At 33.9% G+C, this 12,391-nt stretch overlaps 1 protein-coding gene across 8 annotated transcripts in view; it reads right to left on the reverse strand.

Annotated features, from left to right (window-relative positions):
* Positions 1-1,017: 1,017 nt before the first annotated feature.
* LOC138176559 (utrophin-like) overlaps positions 1,018-12,391 on the reverse strand; it is a 382,659-nt gene continuing 371,285 nt past the window's right edge. For 7 of the 8 annotated variants that reach the window (XM_069107343.1, XM_069107341.1, XM_069107346.1 and 4 more), the window contains 6 exons: positions 11,926-12,096; positions 8,708-8,887; positions 5,293-5,421; positions 4,713-4,883; positions 2,122-2,274; positions 1,019-1,189 (listed from right to left, as the gene is read on the reverse strand). In XM_069107343.1, coding sequence (XP_068963444.1) covers positions 1,046-1,189; positions 2,122-2,274; positions 4,713-4,883; positions 5,293-5,421; positions 8,708-8,887; positions 11,926-12,096 — 948 coding nt within the window. In that variant the 3' untranslated portion in view covers positions 1,019-1,045. Of the gene's footprint in view, positions 1,190-2,121; positions 2,275-4,712; positions 4,884-5,292; positions 5,422-8,707; positions 8,888-11,925; positions 12,097-12,391 lie in introns of all 8 variants that reach the window. The other variant, XM_069107338.1, reaches the window with a different exon arrangement.

The following is a 12,391-nucleotide window of genomic DNA, read 5'->3' on the forward strand; positions in this document are numbered from 1 at the left end:
CCTTTTTCTTTCTTTTCCTTTCCTTCCCTTTCTTTCTTTTGTTCAGATAGTGTATCTTAACCTTCCCCTTAGGCATGTTACACAAAGCAAAGGAAACTGGGAGAAATGAAATTGGTGTCCCTGACACCTGTAGACAATTTCAAATGAAGTTTTTACCATTCTTTCCCAAAGGCCCAGTTACGTATTAAGTATGTGTTTATGTATGTATGTATGTAAATATGTGACTATAATACATACATACATGTGTGTAAATATATAAAATAAATCATGATTTAATTTAATGGGGCTTCTTGGGATATCTGAAGAAATTTCTACCCTTTCCTCTTCTTCAACTGATGGCATGGCATAACATACAATTCCCTTCATGGAAGTCCCTTTGCTTATGCTCACCATGAACATGGCAATTCATGAAGACTAAATGGCCCCTCAAAATGTTTCTTCTTCCTTTCAATACATGATAAAATCAACCTCACAAAACTTCTATCTGCCTGAACATAGAAAACCTGTGAGCCATTCTTTCATTTAAGGACAGCTTCCATATATCCTTGGATGCCAATTATATTCAGAATGTAAACTAGATATGATTAATTCCTTCAATATAATGTTTATATCCATAACAAAGGAGTCAAAATAACATTAAAAAATATATGATGGTAACAATAACCTAAGAAATAACAGAATTTCTTAGCTAAACACCTACATTCTGATCTCCAACCAGCTCCAGAAATGTAACCCTTTCATAGACCGTAGTTTGCCTTGAAAGCACTTGAGGTTTTCTATCTGAAGTTTTTCCCATAGTGCTCTCCTCCACACACTCTATACTGAAGCTGAACTAGACAACTAGATATTCAATTCCATCCTACCATATATTCATTCATATAGGATACCTCAAGCTTGATGAGGTCCTTCATGAATCAGATCAAGTACTACACCCATAAAGCAATTTCTGATAATGAAAATAGTCTGCCTCAAGTTTTAAGATCACATCAGAGGGTTCCTTTTCCTGTATTCAAGTTCTATAAATAGGATACATATTTTCCAGTGATTATACCTTGACATTGTTATGTCTAGTCCTCAGAAGTAGTAATTGTAAACGTATCTCTTCTCTCTTGCTATCCTCCATAGGGTGCTGTAACATTTGTTCTCCTCTCTGCAGAACTTCCTCAATCTGGGCTTTCTCCTCATCCACCTGAAAATTTAAACATAAAAAAATGTCAATAATTCACTTAGATATTTCTTCAGCAATGTATATTTCTTAACCAGGAGGAACATGTCCATCATGATTAATATCTATAACTGAATCAATTAAAATGGCTTTTTTTATTTTAGAAATTTATATTGTTTATATTTAACATGATTGTACATGTATAGCCTATATCAATCAGATTGCTTGCAATCGGGGGTAAGGAGGGATTAGAATTAGAAATCTTATAAAAGTAAATGCAGAAAAATATCTTTACATGAATTTGGAAAAAATAAAAGACTAATAAGTTGGAAAAAAATTTAAAATTATATTGTTTTATAAAATGTTTTCAATCCTTTTGGATCTTTTAAAAATCATTCCTGCAATTTCAATAGGGAATCTCCAATAAATAAATTACCTCTGCAAATTCAGATCATAACCTATTCTGCAAAAGTTATCTGAAACAAGGAATGTAACTTGCCCAAGATAAAAGATCTAAGTATATGTCAGAAGCAGGACAATAACCTACGTCTTCCTAGTTTAGTTGCATCAACAGTATCTCACACTGTCTCTCTAAATTATACATTAAAATAGATTAAAATTTAACCACACCAATCCTTAGTTAATTCGCCTTAAAATTTTAACTCTCAGAAGCATTTATATAAATCAATTACTACATCTAAACCCAACAAGAAAAACTCTTATCTTAAAATTCTCCACCACAAGTAGCAGGGTATTGGGATAGGAGAAGGATGAGGGAGTTAGGGATAAGTTATTTGACTTGCTCAGGGTCACACACTAGTAAGTGTCAAGTATCTGAGGCCAGATTTAATCAGGTCGTCCTGTCCAGGGTCAGTGCTCCATCCACTATGCCACCCAGCTGCTCCATGGCAGAGTATTTAAGGCAAATATTCACAGAAAAAAAAAATCTATTATACCTTTTCATCTTCATCACTCTGCTTTTCGACAACCCTCAACATATTTTGTAAATCATGCTCTAGTTTGTCTAGGTCCATTGAATGCACACCAGCCTCAACAGGTTGTGATTTGACAAAAATTTTCTTTGATAAAAGTTCTTGGTCGATTAACATCTATGAAAGAGAGCAAAAAAGAAAGTCTAGCTAAGGTGAACCAAAAATAGAACATTAATCAAAGTAAGTCCAATGACTACAGCTAGATGGAACAAGCAAATAAGGTAAAACCAGATTTCGATAATCAAAATAATTGCAAAATGGGAAGAAACGAAAAGTATAAAAAATGAATTTACCAATCTGCTCAAGCAGAGATTGCACATGATTTCACTGTACTTTTTGCACATTTGGAAATCCTTTTAAAGATATGATGACTTCAATTTCTTTTTTTGGTTTTTTTTTTGGAGGAAAATTGGGGTTAAGTGACTTGCCCAAGGTCACACGGCTAGTTTTTGTGTTAGATGTCTGAGGCCAGATTTGACCTCAGGTCTTCCTGACTCCAGGGTTGGTGCTCTATTCTCTGTGCCACCTAGCGCCCCGATGACTTCAATTTCATTCATGTTTTATGGGATTAAGGGTAAAGAGGTGACTTAAGGCCACATATTGGATACAGCAAAGACACTAACTCTTTGACATAAGCTACTCTTGAGCCAGATATCACAAATTAAATCTCCGCAACACTGTATTTTGATGCCTGGCACAAGATCTTTAATAGTTACGAAAATTCCTTTTGTGTCTTCTTAAAAATGGTCTTACGTCTTCTTAAAAATAGACTGAATGAATTATTGCCCCAAAACACAAGTTCAAGACTTTACTGATTATATAATAAAGTTATAGGGTTATTGAAAAGAGAGAAGACTGTGCCTGAAATTGGCATTTCCCTAAAATCTCCCTGAAACTTTTGTTTCAGTTGAAGGTTTCATGTCTCATAAAATTGTTAAAATTAGATTTATGTCCAATTGATAGCTAAAGTATCATATAAGAAGTGAGCACTGAGTATTTCTTCAGTGAATAATTATATGATATTATATAATATGTACATATTATATGTATAGATATTATATTACATTATTATATAACATATAATAAAATATGATGACATATTTCTCTAAACTAAACCTTTTGCTTCTACTAGAATGAAAAAATAGACGAAATAATGAATCTATGGGCATAACACACACTATTTTCACTGTCCCCTTCTAGCAGTCTCTCTGCCTTTTGGGTCAAGTTCCTTTAAATAATAAAAAGTATCCCACTTGCTCTATTTTTTAACAGAAAATTAAAAATGAAATGTACATGTCTGCTTTAGGTCTACCTACACTATTAAGTTCGTGTAAATTAAATAGATGCTCTTAGATTAAACAGAAACAGGAAGAGAGTAAATGTGTTTCTTCATGCACAGCATGTATGAAGCCAACATCACAAAATTAGTTCTTCCTTGTTGATTCTTTGTGGGAACCAGTATCTTACAATGCTTCAAGTACTGGAAGAAGGTGTTCCTAGAGTAGTTAAAAGCATAATCAAACTGAGAACGAAGGGCAGAGGTTCTTAACTATTTTTGAGCAATGGACCCCTTTTCTAAATAATGTTTTGATGCATAAAAAGACAAAATAATACAAGAGAAAACAATTTTATTGACTAAGTTATCAAGATACTAACAAAACAAGTTTATGGACCCCAGGCTAAGAACTCTAGCTTAGGCTGGGTCAGGCATATAGTAATGGAAAGCAAATAGAATGAAATAAGGTTAGACAGGTAAATTTTAATCTAGTGGTTAAGAACCTTAAATATCAGGTTCAATGACTTTGAATTTATCCAGGAAGCAAAAGGGAAGCACGGAATATTTTTTGAACAACGGAGTTACATGATCAGATTTGTACACTAGTAAAATTAATCTAATATAGATGTTTCAGTTAAACTAGATAACGAGAGATTAAGTCAGAGGATAATGCAAGGGTCAACTGAGGGTAAAAGGTAACAGTGGTAGAAATTAAGGTGGTAAAGGAAGTAGAAACAATAAATAAGGAACTGAGTTAAAAAACATTATATTTGGAGAATGCAATATGATATGATTTGTTAGATATGAAAATTGGTATGACTTGATGGTTTATTAACTACATGCAGATATATGACAGAGTTTCAATAAATATGAACAAATACTCATGAGGGTGGTTTTATTTGTAAAAATAGGGATGGCCAAAAATGAGGAATCAAGAAGGGGAGGTGGTCCAAATGAAAGATAATATATTCAATTTAAGAAACAATGATTACATTCAGTTTGAGCTATCCAAGTAGGGAGCTAAAAAAAAAGTGAGTCTTAGCAGAGGAGATGTAAAGAATTCTTAAGTGCTACCAATTTGTAAACTATCCATGTAGACATCATACTTGAATTTATAAAAACTGACGAGGTCACAAAGAGCTGAAGGTAAAGAAAATATGGCCAACCAAATCTAGAGCCCTGGGGAAGCCCTAGTATAAGAGCATGGGAAGAAGGGAGGAAGAAACAGAAAAGAAAGGTTAGGGAAGTAATAGATCTCTTTTTTACACTGAGTACTCACTTTAGCACTTTTGATATGTTGAGACACTTTTTCAAAGTTTCTATTTAATTCAGCTAACTTTGGCTCCACCAGCTCACTGCTTGCCAAGCCACGGGCACCCATCAGTATAATGGCTTGGTCGCGAACATTTTCAACTTGTAGATTAACATCATCCAGTTCAGATGTTAATCGCTAAGCATATAAAAAACACAAAATTATCACAAGCACAAGAAATAATGAAGCACAACCCAATCAAAATATGGATTTGACCCTATTCAAAAGATAAGCTACATATGTTAAATAGATACAATATATATAATATGTTAAATGTCTATCTAAATACAACACTGTGTCATTACATTTAATTTAATTAGTGAATCTAGATAGAGGATGTGGGGTAGGGGGGAGAAGGAATGAAAGAACTGGATTATGGGATTGGGGTTTTTCAAATCCTCTGCAGATTGAATCACCTCTGCATCTCCCACTAAAATTTAAATTCAAAAACAAAAGATGGGATAATACAATGTTTACAAACAGCATGATTCTGAGCCCCAGGAAATACATTACATATTAGAAATGTCAGAGAGGATCTCAGGCATACTTTCACAATTTCTTCACTTTTATTTATGGGCTTCTTTTCAATCTCATCCAACAGAGCTTCAGCTTGATAAAGCCAAGTACTTATATGAGCAACATTTCCATCAAATATCTCCAGCTGGCTCTGATGGTTCTGAAAAAAAAAAGTTTATTTTAAACAATCACATTGAGTGTTCTATGACCTGTACTTTGAGAAATATTTAAATAACCATGAAGTAATAGACAGAACTGGACCCAATGAGTATGAACTGTAGTTAGGAAAATTTAAGGCTGTAAGTAAGAAGAGTGCTCCTAAAAAGTTAGAATTATTTCAAAAGGTAGTGTATTTCTCTCTTCTAGATGATGTTAAAGGAATGTCTCTATTACCATTGTAGGAATGTTATAGAAAAGAATTCTATACATATATTATGTTTAAATAAATGTCATCTAAAGTTCCTTCAAGCTCTAATAACACTTCTTAGAGAAGGAAAGGAGTTGTGTTTAAAGAAAAAAATAACAGAAATGAAATAAAATTATGCTGGCATCATGTAAAATAAAGAATAATAATAATAATGTGTGTCTGCACAAACATATACAAATATATACATAGACGGTTAGATATACCCAGGTTTTCCACTCAGTTCCAATTCCATATTTTTAAACTTCATGCTAAATATCTCTATCAGGATATTCCACTGGTATCTCAAATTAAGAATGTCCTAAACTAAATTCATTATCTGTTCTTTCCAATACTGTCCCTCTGCACCAATCTGAGTATTTCTTTTGCTAGTACCGCCATATATCCTCTAAGCCACCGGGGCTCACTCAAAATCAAGGCACATTTTTGACTCTTTCTTCTCCCTCACTACGACATCCAATAATTTGTTAAGTTCTGGGACTTTTACTCATAATATATCATGTATCTACTCTTGTCTAGTTACACTGCCACTATCCTTTCTCATATGAATAACTGAAAAAGGACTTATTACACCATTTACCAATATACAATCAAAATAGATATATGACTTCGATATAAAGGGAGAAACAATTAAACTTAGGATAGGAGAAGAATTTATGAATAAACAAGAGATAGAGAACATTGTAAAATATGAAATGGACTATTTTGATTACATTAAATTAAAAAAGGTTTGTACAAATAAAGCAAGGCAGCCAAGATTAGAAGGAAAGCAGGAAATTAGGGGGAAGTAGGAATTTATAGACAGTTTCTCAGATAAAGGTCACATATCTCAAATATATAGAGAACTTTGTCAAATTTTTAAGAAGATGAGTCATTCCCCAACTGATGAATGGTCAAAGGATATGAACAGACAGATTTTCAAGGAAGAAATCAAAACCATATTTAATCATATAAAAAAGCTCTAAATCATTACTGTTTAGAGAAATGCAGATTAAAAAGTACCTATATGTTCTAAAATTTTATGTCGGCTCTCTTTGGTGGCAAAGAACAAGAAATTGAGTAGATTTTCATCACTTGGAGAATGGCTAAGTAAATTATGGTATATGATTGTGGTGGAATACTATCGTGCTGTAAGAAATGATAGGCTGGTTAATTTTACAAAATCGTGGAAAGACTTGCATGAAATAATGAAAAGTAAAGTGAGCAGAATCAAGAGAATGTTGCATACAGCAACAGCAATACTATTTGAAGAGTAATTGTGAACAACCAAGTTATTTTGAATACCATAAATACTCAAATCAACTATAAAGGACCTATGAAAAAGATGCTATCCACCCGAAGAGAAGAAATTGATAAATATAAGTATATCTAGTATGGTTTTATACATTGTTATGAATCTGCATCAAATGATGGCCTTCTCTAGTTGGGAGTTTGGGTTGGGGAGGTAGGGAAGGAAAAAGTTTGGAACTTAATATGTAACCCAAAAAATTGTAATTGAATTGAAAAGAAAAAGCATTTATTAAGCACTATGTGCAAAGCACTGTACTAAGAACTAAGGACACAAATAGAAAGTAGCTCACATTCTAATGGAAGAGAACAACACATATGGAAGGTTTGACCCGCAAGTCAGATGGAAAGACCTCATAGTTCTTATGATACAGGTTGTAAAGCAGATAGCAAAACAGATGGTAATATACTTTTGCTGATGTTATTTACCCTGCTAAAACTATATCCATTTCTGAAATTTAACCATTACCAAGGATTTCAATGTCAAGAACCTTCTTTTCTGGGTCAAGGAACTAACTATTCCTTGAGCTCCTGGCTGAATCTTTACTTCTGTGAATCCAGGCAAACATTTACTGAAATGAAGAATCCACTGTCACTATCTCCATATTTTTATCTACTGAAACTTTCATTTTAGCTAACTAACTCAGTAAACAGCTACTTCAAGAAGTGTTTCCTGCTCCCCAAGCAGAATATGATCTATCCCTAGCCATAGTTTGTATAAGGATTTTGTCTAGACTTGTCTCCTTTACTCTGATCACATTTTACCTAATAACCTATTTCTTTATGAATGTCTTATCTCCCTTGTGAGACAATAAGTTCTGTGAGGGCAAAGGTCATCCTTTTTGCCTTTGAATCCATTCAGCACCTTCAATAATTCCTGGCCTTAAGGAACCCTTAATTCTATGTATGTTGTAGGAGTGAATAAAGATATATTTAATTAATTCCATAATGTTTTGTTTTGTTTTAAGAAAAGTCACATATTGTTTAGGTTTTATGTCTGCTGGACAAAACAAACCTTCAACCTTCTAACCACAATGATCATGTGGTAATTTTTACTTTTAAAGCAAACATCCAAGGAATAATAATAAACTTTCTTCTTTGAAAATGTCATACACAGATGAGTCTATAAAGAATATATTAGTTTTTTGAAAAGGATCATGTAACAGTTCAGACTAACAACAGAGCAGAGTGGCAAATTCTTCAAAGTCAACAAAACAACACTTTTCAAGAAATACTAATAATGAAAATTTATAAATTACGACTCACATTAGAAAGATAAATTTAAAAATAAAATATTATAATACAAAATTAAAACCAAACTACATTTGCAATACAAATGAATGAGTTATATTTTTGGTACATAAGTCATGATTATTTTAATCTTTAACAAAACAAGTTTCTAAGAAAAGTCTCTAATCTTTTCTGACAAATAGAATTTGCTATATATACTATTTTACTTGTAATCTGATGAGCAACTGATATGAATATCTTTTAATGCACTGGAATAACTAATTCTGAGATCTTTTTTAACTGAACAAGAAAGAACTAGGGTTACTATGTTTTATTTTCTTTGAATTTTATCTCATTTTATTATTATATTATTAATTATAAAGAAAAAAATCCATGTTCCCCCTCCTTTCTCTCCACAAATGAAAAATTACTCTCTTGGAGGAAAATATATATTGTCAATTGAAACAAATTCCCACATTTATAATTCATTTTCAGTGAAACTCACCAATAATGTGTTGCACCAATCTTCAGTCCATGTGCGAACTCTACTCCATCCAGCGTTCAGTACAGAGACTTTTTCTTCCAAAGTTGCCTCACTTCCCTCTACCAAACTCTGGAGGGCTGCTCTGATGTCAGTGATATTGTTTAAATCAAATTTTCTCTTTTCCAGATGCTTTAGTACATTCTAAAAATAAAAGTATGCAAAAATGTGTGATATTTTCAATCATTAGGAAGTTTGCAAATAACTTTTAAATCAAGTTAATAGTTCAGGTTACTTCATCTTGTATTATTTTACAATTCAATTAAATACTTGAAAGAATTAATTGGATGGAATTTTTAGGACTGTGCTTTAGGATTTTAAAATTTCATATTATACACAATTGCTCACAGAAAGCTTGAAGTTCTAAAATTCCCAGAAACCATACAAGTTTTTATACTAAAAAAAAAACCTTCAAGCAAATATCAATGTGACTTTTAAACATACATGAATAAATTTAACCTTGTTAATTATTGTACATTTTTTTTTCTTTTTGGAGGGAAGGTAGGGCAATTGGGATTAAGTGACTTGCCCAAGGTCACACGGCTAGTCTTTATGTTAAGTGTATGGGGTCAAATTTGAACTCAGGTCCCCCTGACTGCAGGGCTGGTGCTCTATTCACTAAACCACCTAGCTGACCCTGTACATTTTTTCAATCACAAGATGTTCAAGCATTTTTAAAAGTTTAGGTTAATCTCTTATAAATATTGCATTGGTATATTGCACTTTGGGGAACATAAAAGTAGTTCAGTTCAGATGAATATAATCAAGGTCTATATAACATCTGGTCATTTAACACTGCTTCATTACTCTTCCATGAACAATCAAGCATTTCTTCTAAACCTCACATCACAGACCAACTGCCAGTAATTCAGGAGGAATGGAACCCACAACCATATTTTGTGTGCTTGAAATTTCGGCATTCTCCTAAGTGATTATTTATTGACTACATGAAACAAGTCTTTACTGCAACCAATAAATAACTACTTATTACATTTAAGCAAGAGAACACACAAAGCAATGCTGGACCAAATGACACCAAAAAAATCCTCCAGAAAGAAATTTCTGCATTGGAAATAATGCCCTTTAAGGTATAGAATACTCTAATAAACCAGATGTGAATGCATAAGAGAACAAAATAAACTAATTAACATATAGTATTTAAAACTAATCATGATTAAAACCACATTCTAATATGTATTTCCTAAAGAATACTGTATATTTTCCATGTATTATAGTTATATCAAAAATGATTTGAAATTCTTTCAGTTTTCTTACACTAGATCTAACACTAGCCTCTTTGTAACTCAATAAATCCATTCCACATACAAAATTGCAGAGTGTATAATCTAAATTTAAGATTCTCTTATGGTTTTCTCCTACTCTTAGAAAACAGCCTAAAAATATTCCCATTTCAATAGTCTTGTTCAGATGCAATGTGATAAAGACATGAATACAAATCCTACACTTAATATGGTTCTCTTGTCCAGGAGAACAGTAATTCAAACATTAATCTAAATGTTTATGCTGACAAGTTGAAGCAGAGAGAAAAAAACCTCTAAATCAGAAAGACCCATATTCAAATCTAGATGAGTGAACCTAGAAAAGCATTTAAGCTCAAAAGACCTCAGGCAACTCTCAAAAACAGTAAACTGCAGAGGAATTCACCAAAACAAAGAAATCACAAGTCCAGATACCAGCAGTCTAACCTTTGCCCCACCCCATTCCATCACATTCCAACACCCCTCCAAAAAAAAAGTCTATCAAACTGAACACGCTTAATTTTCAATTGTTTTAAAGTTCTCTGTCTTTTTCTGGGCACTAGGCAGCATAGCTGATAGAACACCATTCTTGGAAGACCTGCGTTCAAATCCAGATTCAGACATTTACTAGCTGTGTGGCCCTGGGCAAGTCACTTAACCCTGTTTGCACAGTTACCTCATTTGCAAAAGGAGCTGGAGAAGGAAATGGCAAACCAATCTGGTAACTTTGCCAAGAAAACCTCAAATAGCATCACAAAGAATCAGACATGACTAAAAGAACTGAACAACAACAAATGCCTTCTCTAATAAATGTGATCATTTGAGGAATAAGGATTATATGAGCCTAAATATAAAGCATTGTTGTCTATTTAACTGTTTATGTAAAAAGAAAGATCTGGGAATTCAGTTTCAGGTTTTTTATCTGTGATTTCATTCCTCTTTCAGAGAAACATGGGTCTTCTTCCATAAGTTATCAACTTGTTCATCAGAAACACAGAATTTTCACATCTACTTACTAATTGATAGTGATCAACAAAGAGGAGATAACAAAATGGCACTGACAAAAATCACTATTTTTATTACAAATAACTAAATAAAGATTTTTAACATAATTACAGTATATTGCTTACTTGTTTGCTTTTTAAAAACCCTAAAAGTTTTCTGATAAGTATACAAAATTCATCATTTTGGTGATCAATGTAGCAAAATTGCCTTATGAAAATAGAATATGTAGGAGTAGAAGCAGGACCTCCCCGAGGCTCCGGCTTCCACCCTCCCCAATCCATGTAAAAAGGGGACTCTAAACAAACTTTGGAGCTGCAGAACCCACCAAATGACACAGAGAAGCTCACCTCCCACTGAGGAGGGCTGCAGGAATCCAGCACAGCACTCTGGGAGCCTAGCCCATCCCCACACCCAGGCTTTAGCCCCAGGGCGGGCCTGACCAGCCACAGCCTGAGGGATTCCAGAACAGCAGCAACAGTGGCGGTTTCCAGATTTATCAACACATAGATGCTAAGGACAAGGTGAGAGGCCAGTGTAGTCTGGACTTTGGGACCAGTAAGTGGGAGTGCATGGCTTTTACCTCCGGAGAGAGCAGATTGGAGGAGGGGATATCCTATGGGACTGCTATTTTGGGGCAGTGAGTGGGGGAAAAGTGGGGAGAAAATTTGTAACTCAAAATCTGGTGGAAATGAATGATGTAAATCAGAAGTTAATAAAGCATTTTTTTAAGTAAAAAAAAATAGAATATGTAAAAGATTCCTTGTGTTGCTTGGGAAAAAATAACCAATTGGCAAAACCACTGACCATGATAAATGCTTAGCTAGGCATAATTTAACATGAATGGGTGGGAAAGGTCTGCAGTGCAACTGCCACTATCATGCTAATGTACAGTAACAATTAAGTTGAATTATAACTTACTTTGGCCCAAGCAATCTCAGTATCCAGGTCAGAAAGCAAACCTTCTGACGTTGACTTCTGCACTAACTCGGCTTCAGTAACGGTAAGCCATTCTGAGAGCAAAGCTGTCTCCTTCCTCATTTTGCGAGCCAGCTGGGAAGCTCTTTCCAGATCCTGCTTTCCCTCAGTAACCTGAAAAAAGAGGCAAAATTCCATTATCTTTCGAACAGTCATGCCCTGAATATGTGGCTAAGTGCGACCTTTTATGTACAATTGCCTTAGGTAACATGCAATAGTTGGGTTCTTTGGGGCGGCCAGGTAGCACAGCAAGTAAGAGCACCGGCCCCAGAGTCGGGATGACCTGGGATCGAATCCAGGCTCTGATACTTAGCACCACACCCAGAAATAACTGCCCATGTAACCTTGAACAACTTAACCCTGATTGCTTAAAAAAAAAAAAAAAAAAAATATATATATATATATATAT

Source organism: Petaurus breviceps, unplaced genomic scaffold (assembly GCF_028583685.1).
Source record: "Petaurus breviceps papuanus isolate PSGF00001 unplaced genomic scaffold, PetGlider_PUasm1.0 89983, whole genome shotgun sequence".
NCBI classification, from domain to species: domain Eukaryota; kingdom Metazoa; phylum Chordata; class Mammalia; order Diprotodontia; family Petauridae; genus Petaurus; species Petaurus breviceps.